At 44.6% G+C, this 24,130-nt stretch overlaps 1 protein-coding gene across 1 annotated transcript in view; it reads right to left on the reverse strand.

Moving 5' to 3' along the window:
* Nucleotides 1-24,130, reverse strand: part of SYVN1 (synoviolin 1) — an 890,352-nt gene that overhangs the window by 641,510 nt on the left and 224,712 nt on the right. Inside the window, exons 4-5 of the mRNA XM_069644965.1 lie at nt 10,580-10,732; nt 9,746-9,794 (exon numbers count right to left, since the gene is read on the reverse strand). Coding sequence (XP_069501066.1) covers nt 9,746-9,794; nt 10,580-10,732 — 202 coding nt within the window. The remainder of the gene's footprint in view (nt 1-9,745; nt 9,795-10,579; nt 10,733-24,130) is intronic.

The following is a 24,130-nucleotide window of genomic DNA, read 5'->3' on the forward strand; positions in this document are numbered from 1 at the left end:
CCCTCCTCGGAAAAGGCATCTGGGTGATCTGATCCAGGGTCTTGAGGGCATCATGCTTTTTTTTTTTTTTTAGCAGTTTCGAGCGCTTCATCAACCGCCTTACCAAATAAAATGAGTCTCCTCCACTGGCTTATTTATTAATGAGGCTTGAGTTTCTAGTTTAAAACCAGAGTTGTGTAACCATGCATGCCTCTGGATCTGCCAGCTGCCTCTGCTGCATCCAAAGTATTCTTAAGAATACTCTGATTAACCTGCCTGCCTTCAGCCACCGTGGAGAGCAGGCAAGCTCGCAGCGGTTCAAAGACTTCTTGATGGCCCTCCTGTAGCATGGCCCATTGTGCATCGGCATAGCTGGCGAACAGGGTTGTATTATTTGCGATGCGAGTGGAAAAAGCTGCAGCCGCCGTGACCCTTTTCCCTAGAGCATATAGCCTTTTACACTCCTTGTCAGGGGGTGCCTCTCCAGTTGATAAGGGAACCCCTGCTCTCTTCCTGGTTGTTACTACCAGTGAATCTGGAGTAGCATGACCCCTGATGTAAAAGGGGTTAGAGGGGGAGGGTCTAAACAATTTTTCTACCTTAGGATTTACTGCTGTAGTTAGGGCAGGCGTCAAAGACTGAGCCAACCGCTTCTTGATCGAATTTAACAGAGGAATAGCTTGGCTGGCCGGTGGTTTTTCTTTTAGGATGTCCGCCACAAAAATCAGCTTCTGGAACAGCCTCCTGGGTAGGAATATGAAAAATGTGGAAGAGAGGCTCTCCAGCCAGAAAGAATGGGTGGCGAAAGTGAGGGACATTTATTTGATGGTGAAAATTATAGCGGCCCTACATGGAGGGAGTGTGAGATGGAAACAAGTCGGTTGGGCTTTACCACAAAATATTAGGGGGTGCGAGGGTCCCTCTGGGGAACTTAACTTTCCTAGTGGAAAACTGGCCAGGAACCTGGGGTCTTCCCCCTCCGATGGACACGTTGCTTAACGAGACGGACTGTAGCAAACTGTATGCATGTGAAGTGCTAAGCTGACCTGTTCTTACGACATGACCGACCCCAAGTTACGTTTGTTTATGGGAATGTCACGGTGGGTTACTGTGGAGTGATGCGGACTAAGATGGTGTTGACTATGTGCCATCTTTGAAATCTCCTTTGTAACAATTTAAATCAATATAAAATTAAAAAAAGAAAAAAATCTTAGCAAATGGGCTGGCTGGGATCTTGCCCAAGCCAATTGACAAGGATCAGACAGGATTTATACAGAGCAGGTCAGCATTTGACAGCAACAGGCGAGCATTGAACCTCCTGGAAATAGGAGTCCTGTCCTTGGACGCGAATAAAGCTTTCAATAGTGTGGCATGGGCCTGCCTGCAGGAAGTTCTGGAGAATTTCGGCTTTGGGCCACAATATCGTAGGTGGGTGTTCGCTAGTTTTGTGCCTCCGTCTGCTCGGGTCAGGACAATAAGATTTACACGAAAACGATTCATATCAAAAGGGGAACGAGACCGGGCTGCCCTCTGTCCCAGTTACTGTTCACTCGGGCCATGGAGCCTTTAGCCCACCTAATGAGAGAGGACCCAAAAACACGGAGGCTCACAGTAGGGACCAACCAGCACAAAAATCGGACTATACGCAGACAAGGTTATATTGTAAACCAGGTGCACCGCGTTCAATTCCACGGGCATTAGAGATCATTGATCAGTGTGGGGCCCGCTCGGGGAATGAAGATTGGGGAACCAGATGGGTAAATTACCTCCCTACATCTCAGCTGGACTACCGATAAAATAAAATACCTGGGTATCTACTTGACATCCCGACCCGACACGCTCTATAAGGTGAACTTCCCAGGTTTATTTAGAGTGTGAGGAGGACCTAAGAAAATGGGAGCATCAGAACATTTCTTGGCTGGGAAGAGTAGCAGCAGTCTGTTAGGGAGAATTCTCAGTTCTATGCCAATTCCCCTTCAACCTTAAGAGACCCCCAGCTCTTTTGCTGGACTTTAGGACTTTTACATTTTTATCCTGGAGAGAGGGAGACCTTTTTCCTCACTCGCTCATGTATTTTTGATCCTATTTGGATTCCATGTATTCTTTGTTTTTGGAGTCTGACAAACTCTATAGGCATCTACTTTTTGTATGGCGACACACAGCACACCTTCAGTGCGGTGTCACAAAGAAATGCTTTAGATTTCTCTTAAGGTATAAAAACCAAACCTTTTCTTGTGAGAACTACTGGTCCCAAGAATAGTAAAGTGAAATTGACTTTACTTACCTTTTTTCTCTGTAGATCCAGCACACACCATCTTAAGTGGAGTGCTGGGTGTTACGTAGTAGCCCCTTTTCCTACTTACTCATGTAACATTTTTCATGTTACCCTCAGTCCTTTATACGGCTGGTGAAAGTGGTTTAATATTCCCACCATTGTGCTTTTCTACCACAGTCTGAACCCTCAGCTGCAGTATAGCGCTGATGGGGGACCATTGAGTCAAAATGGCCCCGGTCGTCTTTTTTCGCCATTTCTCATTAGTGAAGTCTTTCTTGGGTTTTACTCTGCGCGCCCAACCCTTTTGTCGTTTTGCCTTTGGCAAGCTTCAGTGCTGAAACATCATGCCTCTGGCTCCAGATTGTCTGGCAGGGCAGGAAACGAGGGAGGTGCCCAAAACTCCCCGTCCTTTGTCTCATTGGTAACCTGAATGCACCCAGTGCCGATTGGCTGGCTGTCCTTCCAGGACAGCCACCCTGCTGTGTGAGTGACGGTTAGGCTGTGCATGAATGGGAGAAACCTGCATAAAAAGGCAAGGCTTCTTGAACTGAAGACAGTCGCAACCACTGGACGAAACATCAGACGAAGGAATCGTGAAGAGAAGCTTGCTGCATCATCTTGGACCATTGAACTGCCTGGTGAAGCCCTGCTGCTGTGCTGAAACTGGTTTTCTGAATCGACTAGAGAAGCTCATGAGAGGACGACTTCTGCCCTTGGGTTGGTGTGACCAACTAACCCCCAAGACTAACTTTGCTGGAAGACCTTCCCCAACTGGCTTTCCTTCTTTGCTGCTGCTGGAAACGAGTGCCTGGGGTAGAGAAATTCATAGTCGAGTGCATCGTCTTTAAGCCGGACCAGAACTCCAGGAAGATCCTGAGGACCCCCCTGAAGTAGGACGACCGAAGCTCGAGTCACCTCACCAGAGTGCTGGACTCAAGGAGCGAAGAAAGTCCATCAAGTGTCCATGATCCGCGGTGGTGCTATTTGCCGGTAGCCGACACCGCAAAGTGCCGCTGAACTGAAAAGAGCCCATAGCTGCTGCCGACCTCTGACCTGCTGTGCAGGAGTCCTCCAGATGTCCTCCCTCTTGTCCCCACAACTGAGGTCCAGGGATCTACAAGTCTGCAACCAGGAAAGAAGCCAGCTGGATCCTCTTCTTCTAACCGAAGGTACTGTTCTGACTAAGGGGTACTTACCTCGGTCTGTAGCTTGCTCGTCTCAGTTGAGATTTGCAGTAGCTGCCTTTCTAGAGTTATTCTAGCTCTAACTTTTCACAAGTGTAACAGCTTGTGGCACAACAGTGATTTTCTACAACAAACTCTCTAACTCTGTGCTATCTAAGAATTGCCTCAGCTCCATAGACATTGTTCAAATTGACTTTGGCTGTCCTGGCTCCGTACAGACTCTTCTGTCCCATTGACATTGATTCTAACTGTCCATCATAGGTGATATATTGGTTGCTTAACTAATACTGCTGGGCGAAGTTTTTATCGAGACTTCATTGGGGGATTTTAAAAGTGCTCACATGCTCTGAGAACCTGTTAACCTTTTTCCTTCCATTAACCCTACCCTTTTCACAACCTCAGAATCTTACCAAGCACAAACGTGATATATAAATGCCAATACTGTCCTAGTAATTGAAGTCACAGGATGTAGGAAATGTGTATGAAGCATCTTGATTCTGAGAATGTGTTATGAAGTGTATTTTGATTGTTGCACATTACCCTTTTTAAAAAATGCTCATTTAAAACTGACCGTTAAATAATAATTTTATAGAAAACCTTGAGTGTAAGTGTTATTTGGATACTTGTATGCAGGGCTCCAGATAAGTAGAGTACCAGGCCTTTTTACGCATGAAAATCTTGCAACTACGCCAGCTTTATTATTTTCCTGGGTACATTTACACACAGGTTTAGAGCAAAGGTCAGTGCAGAGGTCAGGTTACTTGACAGAAACCAGAAGGCTTATGATTTTTATCTACATGGATGTAATTGCAAGCCACCTCTGAAACAGAATTTATTTCTCTGAAGCCTTTCAAAAAAATAAACTGCACACTGATAAAAGGAATGGTATATTTCCATTCTGCTTCAGAAGCTCCGTGCACGTTTTCCTAGAATTTTAGGATTGTATAATTAATAAGATGGAAAACTAAGTTGCAATTGAGATTTTCTTTTTTTTTTTTTTTACAAGTTATGCTTTTTTACCAGTGAAAGCAAACCAGTATTGCACAATTGTATTTTTCAGAGTTCCGGTGCTGTGTCCATAATCATGCAGAGGCAGATCATTTTTACACTTCTAATTTAATTTACAGTCCAATTATAAAAACCGTGTGTAAAATGAGGACTACGCACAGTCTAGTTTACATCCATTCAACCTTGCAGTCATGGGGTACATTACTACAAATGGTTAGTGGCAGCAGAGTCTTTGCTCAAGGGTGAGTAATTGCCATTACACTGATCACAGGTGTTCTAGCCTCTCGAATCTTCAAGACTACAAATAAAACATCCAAAACCTGACTCTAAAGAAAGTGCAAGCGCCGTTCAAAAAACAAACAAATGAAAGTTACATTGGTAATTGAAATAGAAACTCAGCAAAACTTGTCCCTGTGATAATCCAGATCGGTATTTAACTTTATGTAGTGCTTCATAAATGGTTTGTTATACATCTAGGTACTGTGATCATTATACCTCAGTCGATACTCAGTTAACCAACCTCTGAAGGATGTTAGCCAATAAGATAGCTCAGCCGGTAGAGCACTCGTTGCTGCAATGTCTGTGTGATCTTAGGGTTGCGGGTTCGAATCCCGGCAAGTCCAACTCAGCCCTTTCATCCTTTCGAGGTCGATAAAGGAGTACCGACTTTGGTTTGGTGGTAATTGTGATAAATATGTTCTATGTACAGCACTTTGCCAAAAGAGCTACATAAATAACCATTTGACCACTAGATTAGATATAGAATTTACCATGGAGTCCTTTCCTCTCTGCACTGTTGTAACATAACAGTGGCATACCATTAGGTAGTAATAGCTCCAGGAAATTAGGACTTTCATTAAACATCAAAAGACAATTCTGCTATCGAATTTCAAAACACACAATACAAATTCATGTATGATTTACTATATTAATTGGCTAGGTTTTTGTGATTTCAACATTTAAATATATACAGGAGAGATCAAATGGCTAGAAATAATGAACGGTGTATTCTGTCACAATGCAGAAAGCTGCCGCATAGTAATGATTTCCATACAGTTTTTTCACACGTCGGCTGGATGTCGCATACATTTTACTCTTGAGAAGGAGAAAAGTAATTTTTTCTCTCTTAAAATCACATTTACTCTCAAAGTTTAAAAATAGAGAGTAAACTACTTCCACCTCAAAATCTTATCTGGAGCACTGCTTGGATGTGTGGATTTCGATGCTACAACTCACATTTTCCCCTCTTGAGATAAGTCTGGCTGCTCAGTCACTCTACCAACTTGTGTAGTACAGTCATATACCAATAGGTGAGTTACCCAATACCAAGAGGACAAGGCAGGTGTAGCCTTCCCGAGAGTTACTGCATACAATCTTGTCTAACAGTCAAGATATCTGTTATCCCCAAACTGCTTTATTCGTTCCACGCCTTTTAGGTCAAGATTCCAGCAAAGCCCATCTCCCAACTGCAGGGGAAGATCCTTAGATGTATTTGGGCAGTGAAGAGACCATGGGTAGCTCGAAAGGTGCTACTACGTTCACCTTGGCAGGACGGACTGTGGGAACACTTGCTTAAACAGTATATTATTGCGGCCCGATTGGGCCTATGCGTGACTGGAGGGAAGAACCCAGCAAGAGGTGTGCAGAGCGAGAACAGGAAGCCACTAAGCTACCCTTCATCAATACCCCTTTTTTCACACCTGGAAGCAGGGAGGTAAGCTGCTAAGGATGACCAAAGCATCATTAGGATACTGGGACATGGGAATGTGATAGCTAGGCGTCCCAGTGGGATTGGGCCCCCAGTACTCGAGAATCCTGACTTTAGCCCAGGGATGGTAAGCCGATCCTTCGCAAAGTGGGAAGCTGTGGGGAAACTTCAGATGGGCCACCTGTACGTGAACTTGATCTTTGAAGCGTGCAAAACCAGATTAAGGCCACAGGCCACACACACACACAGGAACCAGGGAACCCAAGGGATCGAACTGACCTTAACAAATGGCTTAGACTCAAAAGCTGACAACCACCTTTTATAGGCTGCTTGACCCGGTGGGCAACTCCGAAACCCTACCATACACGTTGAGGTGGCAGAATGAATTGGGAACCGATATACAACCGGAGTCATGGTTGCACATATGGGAAAGAGCCCACAAAGCATCCCGATGCACAACCATGAAAGAATGTGGGTATAACATTCTGTGTAGATGGTACATATCTCCCAGTCGCCTACATGAAATTAATCCTAGGTATTCAGACAGATGCTGGAAGGGTTGTGGAGACAAATGAACACTGGGTCATTTGTGGTCATGTCCCCAGTCTCAATTGTACTGGAAACAGATACTTTCTCACATCTGAGAACTTATAGGTATAAACCTTCTTTGGGACACAAGATTTCTAGGGGACTCAGCTGATGAAGCAGGGTATCCACTACGAGGTCAGTCAGCACAGCTGGTTACGTAACTTTTGGCAGCAGCCAGACTAACCCTAGCCATGTCCTAGAAGTTGGGCGAAGGCCCGACAGTCGGACAGTGGTGGGTCAGGGTATGGACGTTAGTAGCATTGGAGAAAGTCACAGCGACCCTCACGGATTCCTACCAGAAATGTTATGCGGATTGGCACAGCATTATACAATTCCGGAGAGCCAAGAACATCGTACCCACAAACGGCAGCTTTTCTGGCACGTTGAACTGTTGTGAGGGTGCAGCGATATACTGTCCACTGACACTGGTGGCCCTTTATTAAGTTATTAATGTTGATTATAGTTATCATCGGATGATGATTGTTGAACTCCAGACATGCTCTGAATTGTGATTAAATTTGAAAATGTAAAATGAAGCTTGAAAATTAAAAAAATACCCCTATCCTAGTAAAGAAATATCACAGGAATATAAAAGAAAACCAAATAGGGAAGCAGAGGGAGCTGCCAGAAACACTGCACCGAAGACACTGTGTGCTGCAATAGTAAAATAAAGATATCTCAAAAAGATGTAGGAAAGCAGACTCCATGAAAGGTAACAAAAAAGGGTTCCCAAAGTCACAGAAATAGAACGAGGGAGGAAAAAGGTCCCCACTCGCTAAGGAGAGTCAGATAAAAACCTAAAAGTCCAGCGAAAGTTCCACAGTGTGTGTGCGCGCAATTCTCCCCACTTGGTGTATCCCCCCTATACTCACTAAGTGGGGAGAGTTACACACCATATGGAAATTCTACCCAACACTGACCTTGCCATTCATGGCTTCTCAGAATGCTATACCTTTCTTGGGCTCTTTGTTTCATGTGTCCAGTGTTGTGGGGCTCTACAGCAAAACCCTACCCATCTTGACTTCAAATGAGACTCCTCTGAAAGCTAATGAGATACACTTTGCAAGCGACATGCCTGCGTGTTCGGGGATCGCCCTGGAGGAAATCCTATCTAGCCCTACTGATAAGAGGTGGTTTTCATGCCTCAACAAAAGTAGCTAATGAAACAGTCAATGTCCAAAGTAAAGTTTGTTGGGCTTTGTCCATATCCTAAGCTATCCCTCACAAGCTAAAACTCAGTATGACGTGAAAAGGGAAAATGTCTCTTGGCTGTCAATCTGCAGCCAAGCTTTGGAGTTCAAAATAACAGTTCCAAAAGGGTATATAAAAACACGTTCCTGGATAGACCAGTTCCTCCCTCCTCCTCCCCCCCTCCCTCCGGCCCCCATCACTAGGTTACTCTGCCTTTGTGGATACTGCATTCCTGCTTTGCTTCGGGGCACTTTCGTTCTCTGGGTCTCCCCAGCCCTGTGACTAGCCACCCCTGTACCTGCGGTGTCCGGGGCAACATCCTTCAGCTGTTTGCAGCTCTCCGATGAGTTGCAGCAGCTTTCCTTGCTTCTCAGTACTTGGTTTAGTCTTCTGCGTCACTTACCTGCAGTTCTCCAGTAGTTTTGTTGCATTCCAACAGCCTTGGTTACTGGTGAGTGTCCTAAGTGGCCAATGCTCGCAATGGTGTCCTCCCTCCCCCATGAGATCCACCAGCAGAGTACCACTCCCAAGGGGACTATCTGGTAGCGGCCTCACCTACCTGGACTCATGGGAAGGGGCTTCCCCAGCAGAAGCAGAGACAATACCATTGATTTGTCGCAGTGGGTAGACCCTACATTCAGCCCACAGACCTGCATTGGGCTATGGAGTAATATTAGGGACAGCCCAACTAATATGAATTGAGTTCAAATCGAACCAGAATACATTTTGCATTTGCTTGGAGGATTTGAATTCTTTAAAAAAGCCAGTGGGTTTTATTAAAGGTCCTCTTGGACTTAGCTAGACACTTGGACATTCTTCAGCATATTGGGTCAGGCTTCTGAAAACTTACCTGTAAATTTGAAGTTATCGTAACTGAAAACATTTTCTGCAAATAACATTTTTGCATATACCTTCCCTTATTGAGTAACCTGAAAGGTGTTACCTCACACTGGAGCAATCCTCCTTCCAAAGAGTTTGCTTTGGCTGCTGAACCATATTACTGCACTGGAAATCAGGCTAACTCAGAGGAAACCTCCTTTAAGTCCCAGATTGATATATTTGGGCTGTTGGAATGCGACTCAAGAAAACAATTACTATCACATTTAAGTACTTATTTATATACTTTGATGTCTGTTTGCATCCGAAATTATGTGTGGGAGGGTAGGACAAGGGCTTTATGAGCATTTGCTGCAACCTAAAAAAGTGTGTTGGACCATTAAAATTTGAGAAACCGATTTAACTGTGAAAGGTTTTCTTTAGTTATGCAAATATGTGCATTTATTTGCTAGGTTCACCCAGGCGTGCTTTAAGAAACTGATGAAATATGGTTTCCTGAACAGCTGCTGTGGCAACACAGGATACCATAAGTGAAACCCTTCCACGTCACTCAGGAAGAAACCTTTGACCCAATGTATTCTCTCTTGCAGCTTTCAAATGGCAGGTGGCCCAATAGGAGGGCCCGCTCATGGCTTACAAGAATGATGTGCCCCAAGTAGAGCGCACACCAAAGTACACGACAGTCTAACGCAAATACTACCAAAGTGGCCAAACACAAGTACCTGCACAGATTCAAAACAGTAAACCCAGTTAATGGACTTTCCTATTGCCTCATGAGTCAAGAGCTAGCAAAACAGTGCAAGGGCTGATGCCAAGCATTAACCAATCAGACTCTGTATTGCAAAGAGTAAACTATACATTTCAAGGTTTCGCAGCACCCCACAAAGGACACTAGCATTACAACTTGTTGGTGGCTTTATTTTAGGCATATCTGCAGTGTCTACACAATGCCAAAGAAAAAAGTGCAATACTCACAGATAATTCGGAAGTGAAACAGCCAAGAGATGTTAGGGCTTCGTTCCATCTGAGAGATGATAAAGAACATGTTGCAACATATCAAACATAATTTCCTCTGTGATGAAGAATTCAGCACGGACTTCACATTTACCAAGCCCAATGCAATGAGTGCCAGCTAGTGTAGTAGACACAGCAAATCCAAACAGTTAATTTTCTCATTGTATAGTTGAACAGGTTAAACCATGCTCGCTATCATAGCAGGAATGACCTGCTGCAATGTATCTGCAAGATCTGAGATGGTACATGGAACATAACCTGGTCAGTGGGAACTTCTAGACATATTCCTCTTCGCTAGGATCATGCCCTTATCAAACGGTTCTCAAAGGGTGCTCTACCCACACCAGAATTGCGGGGAATTGCTGCAACATAAGGCATGTCACTAACTAAGAGTTATGAAAGCTGCCATGCCACTTTAAAAAGGGAGTGTGCTGGGGAAACAGTGTAGTCAAAGTGTAATAAGAACCTGACCGACGGTCAATGGGGTAGGGAGAGGCAGAGCAGTCAGGATAAGGCCCCTTCTTAAAGCAGTTTTACAAGCTTCTATGCTTCTACTAGTGTAAAGGGCAAAGGATACAGTATCATTGAAGGGCAACGCTTGCCTTCCTAAACACTGTGCAATCTACTCTGGTCAAACTCCCACATGACTCATGTGAAACTCCTGGGGTTGAAGCCTTCCTGCCCATAAAGGTGGCAGGAAGGTGATGTAGGACAGAAAAAAAATGGCAAACGTAGGTAGAATGTTAAGCAGGCTGCAGTGACTTTTCAAAGATGAATACAACCAATCATACTCACATAATCAACTCGGTCTTCAGCCAACCAATGGAAGCACTTCAGGAATAGGAGGAGGGTGAAGAGAGCGACAAAGCGGGGGCTGAAATCATCTCGGAAGACAGTGAATGCAAGGCAGGTCTCTGTGACCGCGTACCACGAGCGCTCAAGCAGGTGCTGAAATTTGGGGAAAACAAACACATATTGACACAAGCTCTCTGAAAGGATATGAAGGCCGATATGCCGTTTTTCTCTCCCAAAGACCCCACCTGTGCTGCATGAATGGTGCCTATGTTAGGCCAAAAGGTGCTATGGCTTGCTGAAATTGTCCTAGAAAGAACTTGAGTTGTCCAATGATTATATGTCACTAAGTCCACCGCTATTCCAATAAAAGGACCTTTTATTTAGTTAAACGGAAAACAAAGTAGGTATTGCCCCAGATGATAGTGGGTGTTTAGGTAATTGAACACAGTAGTGTGAGAATGTAAATGCTGCATTGATGGTATATCGGTTCCGTTACGGTCCTTGATGCTTAGGGATTTTATTGCTGTATGTTTAGATGGGTTTCTAGAATCTGGCCTAGTGTACCGATTTTAGGAGACCACCCTAGCTATAGTGAACAGAGGAGCTCTTGAGATGTTAGCCAAAACGCAATCAAGGAATCAATGGAGAGCAGTCAAGGATATTCTCGGGAGAGCGAGTGGGGTCAGGGGTCCATAATGAGTTCAAACAGTTAAGCACACAATTACATTTTGACAGGAATGTATAAAAATACTATATTTATTCTAGGCCTCAAACACACAACAAATGAACCAAGCATGTGATAATGCTGCACAACACTCAATAACAAACATATAAAATGCATTCAATGACTTCAATCAAGAAAAGAGGTAAATGATGCAGTAAGATGAAACCAAGTCACAAGAGACATCCGCTAGCTTCAGAAATCCAATACCTGTGAAGAGTGGGGCCATGTGCCAAAAGGTCACAATGCTTCTCCCAAGAATGTATTTGATGCAGTTAAAGTACTTGTATTGGTGAATTTTCAAGAGAAGAGATGCAACAAAGTTACTGACAAGAAAAAATGGTTCCATGTAATAATGTCACCTAAAAAATAACGGCATGCAAAAAGAATCGCCGAAAAATTGCTGTTTTTTTGCAGGGACATTAGATGGAACATGCGGGGGGATACCCCCGCAACCCCCAAACCCTTTTTTTTCTTCAAGTGGAGCAGGGGACACCCCTGCTCCTCCTGTCCCTATATATATATATATATATATATATATATATATATATATATATATATAGGTCACCTATATAATGTTGCCATAACCTTTTCCCAGTGACATTATATACAGCGACCATAAATATAGTGATATTATTACTTGATACCGAAAAAATGTGTTCTTATCTTTCAAGTTTCACTGATCAGGTGCAACAACCAAAAAGCAATGGAATGGAAGGATACAAAGAAACATGTTCGCAATGTTCTCCTATGGAGGGGTAAGGGGGAGACAAATGCTTTGCGTTTACTTACCCCCTTGAATCAGATTTTCCCAGAGGACTGGATGGGTCGACTAAAGGTTGATTTTTTATTTGCTGTTGATTTCGGTGAGAGGTTCCCAGGAGCTGTGGCCGCAAGGATTCTTCCGGTCGGGTCCAGGAGCAGGGTGCAAACCTCGACAATGGAGAAATGTAGGGGAGAACCTTGAATTGGTAATGCCTGTCCTCTACCATGAACCTTAGTTATTTCCTGTGCGCTGGCAACATTGAAATATGAAAGTATGCATCTTTCATGTCCAATGTTGCCATGTAGTCCCCCTGTTTCAACAGTGGGATCACCCCCTGTAGTGTTACCATGCAAACCTTTTTAGGTTTTATGAACTTGTTCGCTGGACGCAGGTCTAGAACAGGGCGCATGGTGAGGTCCTTTTTGGGTACAAGGAAGTACACTGAATAAATACCCTTGTTTACCTGAAGAATAGGGACGGCTTCTATGGCGTCCTTTCCCAGCAGCGCTTCCACCTCTTGATTCAGGATCTCCAGATGGTCTGGTGAAAGGCACGGTGGTCTGAATTGTGGCGTTCTGGCAAATTCCACGCAGTACCCGTGGGCGACCGTCTTTATGACCCAGTGGTCTGAAGGTATCCCCTCCCATGCCATGAGGAAAGATGTTATATCGCCCCCCGACCGGGGTGACATGGGAGTGGACCTGGATCTGATGGTCATTTCTGACCAGAGGCTGCGGCTCCTCTAAGATTGAGGCCTCTACATCTGCCTTTGCCACGTCGCTGACCCCTTGAAGGGTAGTATGCAGGGCTTCCTGAAGTTTGTCCTTTGTTAAAATTTCCCGTGCCATAGTTGTTTTGACTTGCACGGGACTGCCCTCGAAAGGACCGCCGAGAGTGATTACCTCTCTGGGGGGAAGGTTTTTGTGTGATCTGTTGCAGGGATTTAAGAGTCTCATGCTCCTTCTTGGCTGTTTCCAAGGCTTCATCAACCGCTTTCCCGAAGAGGTTAGCTTCCTCAATAGGCTTATTGATGAGAGGCCTGCATTTCGGGTTTAAACCCTCAGGTGCGCAGACAAGCGTGTCTTTTGAGTAGGGTCCCCTGGGCCAGAGACCTGCCTGCTGTTTCAGCCGTGTCCAGGGTGTTTTTAATCACATTCTGGTTCACGACTTCTTCCCTCGAATACAATAGAGAGAAGCCTGGGTTCTGGAACCTCTTGGAGGCCTTCTTGAAGTAGGTTCCACTGAGCGTCAGCGTAACTTGCCAATAGCGTGGAATTATTCACTATCCACATAGTGAATGCGGCAGCCGAGGTGACTTTTTTGCCTAGAGCATGCAGCCTTTTTGATGCCTTGTCCGGAGGTGCCTCCCCAGTGGCTAGGGGTACCCCTGCCCTCTTTCAGGTGGTAGTCACTACCAGAGAGTCGGGATGGCGTGCCCCCTGATGTATTGAGGGTCAGAAGGAGACAGCCGAAACAACTTTTCCACTCTTGGGTTCACTGCTAGGGTTTCAGTTGGTGACACCAAGGAGGGAGCCAACCTTCTCTTGATGGAATTAAGGAGGGGAATGGCTTGGCTAGATGGAGGCTTTTACTTAAGGATATCCTCTACAAAAATACTGCTCAGGCACAGGAGTAGAGATCTTAAAAGTGTTCAGCTGCTTTCTTCAACAGAGTTGATGGCCATCTGGTCATCTACAGGTGAGGCCTGGCGAGCCGGGGTGGACGGAGGAGAATCTAGGCACAAAACATCAGTGTCCTGATCTTCATGTGGCAGTGTCCATGCGGCTGTTCCCTCTTGCTTGGTTTCTTCCCAATTGTCTGTGGTCCCTGCTGTTCCTCTTCATAATTCTGCAGAAAGGAAGTCTCTTCCTCTTCATCGTAAAAGTCCCTATAGGTGTCCATGTGGACAATGTCTTCCTGCTGGATGGGGACAGAAGGTTGATCTTCTTGAAAATGAAGAGCCTGAGGGTTAGGCTCTCCCTCCATGAGACCTTTTTGGGGGTGGATGATCAGAAAAACTGATAATCTTCTCCAGCCGGTCCGGTCCATACACCCTTCGAATTTCTCCCTAGTCCATTTGGAGGATCCAGGGGGGCCTACGGGTGGAAAAACGTTGTCCTCCGCCCTACAGCGTAGAAGAGAGTCTCTTAAGGTGTCGGAAAAAGGCTCTTGACTGTCCTCCTATGTATCTGGAGAATCGGGGCCCCAACTGTATCCGAAGATTAGTCCGCGACTTGCCCCATGATTTTAGGCGGACCGGGACAAGTCCCAACGCCACAGTAATTCTATCGATGCCGTCTTCGATAATCGCTGAATTGGCGTGAGATAATTGCTCCGATGGTCTACCGGTAGGTGCGTTACCTTCCACAGCGTTAGCGGTTGGTTTTTCGACTAGAGGCCTAGTCGTAGTTTTCGGGCCTACCGCAGCCTTCGGGACCGTCCTAGTGTTGGATTTCCGCGCTTCGACGTGTGAAGATTTTGGAAAAGCGCCCTTACCTGTCTTAGTGTGCCCAGTCACAAGACGCTGCTGCGGATGCAGGGAAGGATTTGGATCTGCACGATCCGAGGAAACCGCAGAAATTTTTGACGGCCCTGCTGGCGCTTTCAACTTTTTCGACAATAACGCCGAAACCGGTGTAGAGGTTGTATGTTTAGTGAGATGCGTTTGTACGCCTCCGTCGCCGGGTTTTGTCCCTGAAGCGAGGCCAGAGTCAGGCCCTAAAGGGTCGCACCTAGAAGTGTCCGCCTCAAGGTCTATTACATCCGCAACCGTTTGGTCATCACTCTCAGCGGGTGTGGCTTTGGGGGTACCACCTGCGACATATCGTACGCGGCCCACCGCTTTAAATGGCGCTCCTTATGGGTCTTAGGCCAAAGAAGTTTGCAGGCCGCACATTGCTTTTCGTCGTGATCCAAGGAGGACAGGCATTGCACGTCCTGTGTTCGTTCGTCCTTGCAAGGATATCTGACCCTACACTTAGGGCAGAACCTAAAAGGAGTCCTTTCCATAGCCAAAGGGGAAGATGACCAGATCAAAAGGGTAAAGAGGGGAAAGGAGGAAAGACATACCGAAAATATGGCCACCATGACCCCACTCCCCCTACTGTAAAGGTCACCCAGAGGGCCCGTCCACGTGGAAAGTCCGGCTGCCGGATCTTCGGCGACAAAATCCACCGCTGTAGACGAATGCCCTGCAGTCTTTGTCGCAGATGTTCTTGTGATCGAAGTGACTTAATGGGGCGACAAGTTGGTAGAAGAAGAACAATGTCCCTTCTGTAAGAGTTCCGTTATAGGGCGACCAGTTATCTGGGCGGAAAAAAACAATCTGAGGGACCTCGGCGCGCGAGAGATTTTGGGTACACTACACGTCACGATAGGGATAGTGTTACAGACACGCCTATGCCAACGTCCCCTTTCGGTCCCGAAAGACAAGATGTAATACTCTGCGGTTACCACTGGATGTCAGACCATATGCACAGCATTTGATTCTAAGCAGATTAACAAGCATCAGAATTCAAGATCTCACTGGTGACAATTTCTAAAGGGACTCACTAATGTGACCTCCCCTCTGCCCCCGCCGCCCCTCCCCCTCCCCACCCCCCCCATCTCTTTTCCAGGTTCCAATTTGGGACCTTAATCTGGTATTAAAATTTCTTCTGTGTGCACCTTTTGAACCCCTACATTCATGTCCGTTAAGATTGCTAACATTTAAAACTGAGGAATACGTGGGAGGACACAATCCATTCTAAAAACAAGTTACTTACCCCTGGTAACGTTCTTTCAAAGGTATGTTCCTCTCACATATTCCTCATCGCCCTCCCAGCCTACCCCACAGTAGAATTTCCCATGCTATTACAGCTTTCGCTCCTTCAAAGCTTAGTACGGTCAAAACCGTGCTTATGCAGGTAGTTTCTACTGTATGAAAAACAGAACTGAAACCAACAGGGGCTGAGCATGCTATATATACACCTTCAATGACATCCTCGAAACGGAGGCCCTCGAGGGCAATTTCTTTTTTTTTTTTTACGAACAGCTGAAGCTGGATATCTAATATCAAAGATGAGGAATACGCGGGAGGAACACCCAGTAGAAAGAAAGTTACCAGGGGTAAGTAAATTGTTTGTCTTTCCTTGTATATTTTCATTGACTTGTTCTTTTTTATATTAAAACTCTGGATTCCTCTTCATTTGTTTTTCATGCAGGCCACTCTGTCTAGGTGCTGTTGTGGGACCACACGGACCACCCATTACAGGTCACGCAACTGATACCCCTTTTCCCCATCTGCTTTAGAAACAACTGTCCACTGCTTTCCCTTAACAGTGAAAAGTGCTTCTTCTATCATGATTATTTTCTTCCAACACTATCATTTATAGCCTTGTCACCATTCACTTGGTTACACTTTTGATACTTCCGACTCCTGTCAATACAGGCTGCTTCTTAACCTGTAGTTTGACCACTTGGCTTGTGTCAATACTGGTTTCTCATCTCACACCCTTCTTGGGATTTTACTTGCTTTGCCAACACTTCTATTTCATTCAAATCACTCTGTGCTTTTATTCCACTCAAAACATGCTCATTAATTGCTGTGTCTCTGCACAGCATTCAGAAATGCTTATTCAATCATACTTTCATGTTGCTTTAATTCTGCACGCTATTCAGTAATGCTTTCAGAACTTTCGGTATGCAAAACCTATCTGTTTCACCCTTGAAACAACTTTCAATTCAGTTCAAGATTATAAGCACTTGCTTCCATATTTAAAAGTGCTTCTGACAGTTCCCAAAACGTTCAACATTCAAGAAAGGCTTATTGCCGGTTTTCGCAATGCCCCGGTATGATTGTTTGCCATCTTCACTCACCGGCTTCAGGCAGCAGCTCCTGTCAGCTTTGTTTAGTTCCTTAGAGTGCCTTTCACGCTTCCACGGTTTCCGCTCTTCTCTCAGAGAGGTCTGGCAGAGTGCTGGTCTCTCTCTCCCCCTCAGGTGCACAATGACCGGAGTGCCCTGGCGCCTCACAGCTCCTGCGTACCCCAGACACAGAGGATGCATAGGACTTCCTGACCTTCTGTGGGCCTGCCTCAGCCCGCATCTCTGGGCATTGTCCGTCACAGCTTCTCACACTTGCGTCTCCCATTCCGGTCTCTCCCATTCGCCAGCTTCCAGCCACAGCTGGCTCCACGCTCCAGCCTGCTGTGCGTCCCCCCTTGACAGTGAACAGGCCACGTTTTTATATCAGTTGGGCTTACTAGGTGACCACAGGTGTTGGTAATTTAGTCCAACTGCCTGACCATAGTTAAAGGGACAGGTCTGACCTTTACAATACTCTGCAGCCATCTTCTTCATCTCAGTACTAGAGTGGTGAAATTACCTACTAGTTTTCACCACTCTTAGTTGCCTCTTCATTGTCCTAGTACCATAGTGGGTTGAATGATGGAAAATGTGGGGAAATGTGTTACAATAGCCCATAAAGGCCGGGAGAATTTTGGACTCGTCTTCATAAGGGAAAGGGGGATACCATGTCTCACCTGTGGATATCCTCTTCCCAATCCCCAAGGACCACCTACCCAGGTGATCCTCCCTCGCTTCTCCACCCCTAGGGTCAGGATCCAAAAGAGATGGCTTTTCCCTGGCCTCCTGAGAAGAGGATCCAAGGGGAGTAGGTGTGAGGATACCCTCAGGTTTCTCACAGCGGCAACACCGTTGCCTAGTCCGTTTTCTTACTCTGATAAATTCACATGCGTTTTCAGAAGCTAGCATCAAAGTACTGGTTTAACATCAAGTATTCATGAGTCACGTCGTTGAATGTTGTGTGATTGTGTCTTTGGGTTATAGTTTTCGATTTACATTTAAAACAAACTTTTTAAAATTAGTTTTGCTATATAACCACAAACGTCTACAGACGCTGGAAATATCAATGTTAAGGTTTAGCAGATAATTAAAAACAGAAGTAACATTCACAGTAAACAGAACATATAATAAAAACTATGCTAACACCAACATTTTTGTACTTCTACTCACCCTGTATTTTTGGACTGGTGTTAAATTAAATACATTCACAATTTCACTGATTTAACAGTTATGTTATGGTTGTATACTGCTGTTGAATGTGCGCTTGTTCGTCCTTCAACAGTGAATATTAGTTCTAGTTTGGTGTGAAAAGTGGTACGAAGAGGGTAGTAAGATTGTCGTTGTGAGTTAATGATTTTTGTAATCGTGTGCATGTTTTGAAGTAGTTTAAAATAAGCCGAGATGTTTTGAGGTCATTTCATATATAATGCATATTAGTTATGTTTAGTTACATGGTTATGTGCTGTGTTTTTCAAATGTATTGCATATTTGGTATGCATGTCTTGTGTGTTGTAGTCGTAAAGTTATGTGATGTTTCTTGTCCATTTAGTATTTGTGAGGGTGATTTAAGGTTCCAACAACGCAGATTTAATGTAGCTTTATTTAACATAGATTTGCTGTTCATATTACTTTTATGTTTGATAATTTTAAACCCGAATGCCTCAAAAATGTGCAGTCTTTAGATAGTAACCGTAGCTCTTTTCAAGGCAATTTCTATACTTTTTAAAAATCTTGATTACTTACCCTTTAAACTTTACTTCTTATAGATAACCAACTTGAAATAAGATCCACTGAATTAGATTGTATTTACTAGCATATTTTGGGGAGGGTACGGCCAGGCACACTAAATGAGAAAGCTACGACCATTTGTCAATCAACAACTCCAAAAAATAAACCTATTGGCTTCACCATGCTTGTCCAAGCAGTTCTCCTGTCGTAGGTTTGTACGTTTTGTTGCACATCACATTTTTACAGTGAATGATCGTAGTGATTAAAAAGTTACAGCTATTTGTTTAAAAGAACTACTATAAATTGCCGAAAGTATTGGCTTTGCCAATGATTGTTAATTCGTACACTTTCACATAAGGTATTCGCTCTAATAATTGAAGGTATTGGCTTTGCTAATACATGTTCTTGATCACAGTTTTAACATTAGAGAAGGCAGTTAGTAATTTAAGCTTAAACCATTTTTGGTCACTTAACTAGAAATTGCAAGACTATTGGCTTTGCAAATGCTGGTTATTTGGTAACTTTTTGGCATTACCAACCCCCATTATACTATTCATATTTATCACATTTTTACACCAGCTATGTCAATTGTCTCTTAATATCAAGATACTTTTTAATAATAGGTATAGATGTTGCAGAGTTTACGCCTTATTTGGTTCAGAAGGTGCACAGTCCTTTCCTGTTTTGGTCCCGGTAGGATCCAATATATTGTTAATCTTTCCGGCATATGCCGCCAATATTTCATTCTGGCGCTTTTCCTTCTTAGAATTTTCTCCTCATCAATTAACTGTCTTATGGCTAGACAATCACTGAAGACCTACGTTTTCTATTTCACATTGGGTTGCATATAATCTAGCTCCATCACCGACTGACCAATTCTGATGCAGTTGAAAAAAATAATATTTTGAATGTATGACCTTGCTCTATGTCAAAATTCCTTGGTCATCTAAGTGTTCCCAATGTTTTGATGTTCGCAGGAGTGGCCACTTCCATTTTGCAGCTGAAGTCAAAATCTGAAAGAAACCTCAAGAGTCGTGCTCTTAACTCTGCCATGGCCAACCAGTTGACAAAGCAGAACATGGGTGGAAGAATCTGAAAACTGCATCGGTTAGCAAAGATTATTCTTCTACATTCTTTCCCCATCTCTTTCAATAGGACCCTAAACATCTCCGACTGTAGTGTGACCCTGACCTGATTTTAAGGGAGGCAGGTTCTTTTAAACCTCACTCCTTTGATTTTGTTTTGGGGGCAGCAGTGAGCACTTTAGGCTATTGTGCCATCTAACATCTTCTACAAGTTCATGACTGTACCTCCAGTTGAGTATCCAGGCTTGGACAGCCACCGATAGTTAGACTGTTGCAGGTCCCCAAAGTGCAGGCTAGGGTCCCAGAGCCCAACATTCTGTATATAAAAGGAGAAGATCTAGAGCCATTCTTTTTTGTAGACCAGTGGAGCCACAAATTCAAAGAATGAGCTGGAGCAAAGAGACACTGGACGATTACTACCAGGACAACCATTTTCTACGCCATCTACTGCAAGGCAAATCTATGTTTGACAGAGAATATTTTCCCCACAGTGCGTACCACCCTTGAACTGGTGGGCGCCAGCAGCAAACCAGTTCAGAGTCCTGCATCGTTGTGAGGATCCTCCTGGCATTAAGTAGAGTTGTGAGCCTGTAACTGGGACACATCCATCTTGTGCAGATTGTTGCTGCGACTCTCATCACCAGAACTGGGCATTGTAGCTCTGCTGCTCTCTTCAAAGAATAAGCCTGGTTAAAGCAAGAGTCCTTCATCCTCATGCTTAAATGCTCGCCAGTGTACCGCTTATTTTTTCAGATCCAAGTCAAAGCAAGATTGCCAGCCTGACTGTCCGGAAAAGAAATATAAAAACAAATCGAAAGACTTCACCCACCACAGCACCAGCAACCCTCCCATGAGGCAGAGCGGACATCACATGGGGGAGAGAGGATGACTAAGCAGCAGTCATCTCCAATGCAGCCTGTCCCCAGGAAGCACAGGTGGGAGAAAACATACAACCTGAGCTACTAAACCATAAAAGGACATTTTCAAACACTTACTGACCATCAATGAAATGGGTCCGAAACCACGAACTGTTGCATTAAACTTGGTACTCCACACCTTCTACCACAGCTGAGCCGGTGAGCGTGCAGCCGTGTCTAAGACACTCCTGGGCCTTCCTTTCACTTTTTTTGGGTTGTTGTTTAGCCCAAGCCCGGTCCTCTCCCTCCCAGTTCCCCCGACCTCCATTTCCTGGTCGGTTTCACCTCCCAACTGCCTCCCAACCGCCTCCCAGCCCACCTGTAACGCTCACCCGATTCTCGCAGAGGCGCCGGTCTTGACTGGGCGACTACCGTATCTTCAAAGGTGATGTGTAGCACCCGGTTGGCTCTTTGGGCTGGACCTCTGTGCACTGTATGCCTGACGTGTAGAGTAAGATGTCTGCAGATAGAAAATATGGGGTTAATGAACTGGGGTTATTGGGGTGTCCCTATCTCTTTCCTCTTCTCCTCTCCTGTAGACCCCCAAAGGTTAACGCTCTCACCTTAGGTAAGTGAATGCCGAGCTCTCCATCTGCCTCGGGGCAGGGTGCTGTAACCAGTTTCTTCACTGGATAGGTAGCGCAGGCCTCTTGACTTCAGAGGACTGCTGTCCGTCGTTTACTGCACGAACGGTAAGTTTCGAGTCATTCAAATGTCTTTAAAGTCTTTAGTAATGATGTCTCTTGTTTTGCAGGGTTCCGGCGATGGCGGATGACGGGCTGAAGTGAGTTGAAGATGGAGCCCGTGTGATGAATAGAAGCGCCTGGAAGCACGTAAGTAAGCGCTTGTTGCCTGCTTCACTATGCGCTCTAACTGTCTTTTTATTTTGCAGGTACGAGTTCGGAGCGGCTGCAGGGTGCCGGAATACCCACTGGATTAGATGTGGAAAGGAGTAATGGCACGTGAGTATTAAAGTTCCCCAATGTCTTTAAACGCACCTTGTTTTGTCTTTCAGATGCGGGATGCAGCGCCGAAGGCCTCCGGAGCGTGCGAAGAGTTGGTAAACTTTTGTCTTTCAGATGCCGGAATGCAGTGTGAAGACCTCCGGAGCGCACGAAGAGTAGGTAAGCCTTTGCCTTTCAGATGCCGGAATGCTAACCTGTTCTTTCTTGTCTTTATAGGTGTTGCTGAAGACTGGATTCAGGATGTTAAGCCTTTGCCTTTCAGATGCCGGAATGCTAACCTGTTCTTTCTTGTCTTTAGAGGTGTTGCTGAAGACTGGATTCAGGATGGTAAGCCTTTTTCCTTAGGCCCAGGACCGGATGCAGAAGACACGATGAGCGTTCTGCTGCAGAGGTTGAAGAATAACGCAAAGCAAGATTCATCCACCGGGTGTGGTTTAAATAGCCTCCTGTAGTGCTTAGGTGTCTCCTTCCACAGCCACGCCTAAGTAAGAAAAGAGTTCCTGGTAAGAAAAGAGTTCCTGCCTTCCAGAAGAGTTCCAGTGTTCTGAATCTAGGGAGTGGCTCCAGCCCCACCCAACAGGAAAAGTAGTTCCAAACAGAAGAGGATCAGAGGCTCAACTGGCAGGCAAGTAAGCAGCATGGTCTGCTGAAGGTAAGTCCACCCAAGCATTATGAGCCCGGCGCTTCCAGCGCTGGGACTGGGCATATTTATGAGCCTGGTGCCACTGGCGCCAGGACTGGGTCCAAAAGGTCCCAATTGGGACTGGTTGGCACTCGGAACCTGGGTTATGGATCTGCTTCCAAGGGAGTTGGGAAAACCCTGACCTTTTGGAAGCAGAGATCATGACACCACCCACCATCCCTGATTGGCTTCCCGCCGGTCTTAATGACCCTTCCAGGGGATGGGATGGACCAGATTCACTACTTCAACAATTTACTGACAGACTCAATCAGAATCCATTTGATATAATTTTCACCGGGGAGAACGATGTCCACCGTATTAACTTTTTGGATCTTACCATACATGTCCAAGATGACCATTTGGACCATCCGTAACATCCCCCATGGGGAATATATTAGAGCAAGACGTAATTGTAAAGATGACTTGAAATTGCAACAAGAATGTAATCTTCTTAGACACCGTTTCAAAAAAAAAAAAAAAAGGATATCCGAATAAATGTCTACAGAAGGCTTTCGGAAAAAAAATAAAAATCTCAGACAAGACACGTTGTCTCCAAAAAAATAAACCAGAAGAGAAACAAAGGACAACAGTGTTCATAACCCAATACAACAAGGACCACCAAAGAATTAGGAAGATCCTACATAAACACTGGTACCTACTCCATCTGGATGAACACTTACACAATTATATTGAGGATAGACCTACTATCACTTTCAAGAAAGCAAGTACTTTGAAATCAATAATTTGCCCATCATTGCTACCGGACGCAAAATAAGAAACGAAACGCACATGGTTGAATACCAAACAACTATGTTTCAGAAAATGCAGCTTTTGCACCATGTGCAAATATGCAAATGACAAAAAGTAAATAGTAGGCCCTAATGGGAAAAGCATTCCAATACAACAAATGATCAATCGCAGAACAAAGTATGTGGTGTATGTAATAATTTGTACCTGCCAAAAAAAATGCACATTGGCAGCACTAAAAGGGAGCTCAGGATTAGGATTCGAGAACACCTGATGAAGATTGGAAGTCAAGACTCCACTTTACCGTTAGCCACACATTGGCAAAAGAAACACCAATTGGATGATACGAGCCTTATTAGATTTGTGGCTTTAAAGCATGTAACATTATCCAAAAGAGGAGGCGACAAAGTGAAAGCACAACGCCAAGCAGAAGCAAGATCGATTTGTTTATTCAACCCAACAGTGTTAGGCTTAAATTTTGATACGTAAATGGCATCGTTCCTGTAGCACCACCTAATGAAACTTTAGTATATGTATAACAGTTTTGGATGGAAGATGGAGTGTAAAGTTACTTACTAACATATTTTAATGTTTAACATTTGTTTTAAAAAAAGATCTAATAATGTCATTCTGTTATGTGTCTCTCGTATTGACAGTCTTGGTGTGATGTCTTTTTTTATATTGTACTCAGCCATTGATTGCTAAGTACAAAGAATGTATCTTTGCCAATACTAACACATGATGTTTTTTTTGATGATTATTGATGAGCAATGTTTCATGATGAAATAGTTTGTTTGTTTATTTATTTATTGTGCGCACCGGACCTTGAGGTAGCAGGGCGCATAAAACAAGAGGACTTACAGCCTGGTTACAGAAGTTACAGATATACAGAGCATAGTAAAAACAGTTTTCTTGGCTCCACAGGGTGAAGTTAAGGCAGTAAAGTGCATGTACAATACGGTGTGCAGAAAGCAGGTCATCATATAGCTGACGTTTTACATGATAGCAAATCTATATAAGTACGGTACATGCAGAGGATACGTGGGGCGAATGCGGGTTACATAGCATTCTCGGTGAGCCATTTTATTGTGTTCT

Source organism: Ambystoma mexicanum, chromosome 2p, assembly GCF_040938575.1.
Source record: "Ambystoma mexicanum isolate Mex_15411 chromosome 2p, UKY_AmexF1_1, whole genome shotgun sequence".
NCBI lineage: Eukaryota > Metazoa > Chordata > Amphibia > Caudata > Ambystomatidae > Ambystoma > Ambystoma mexicanum.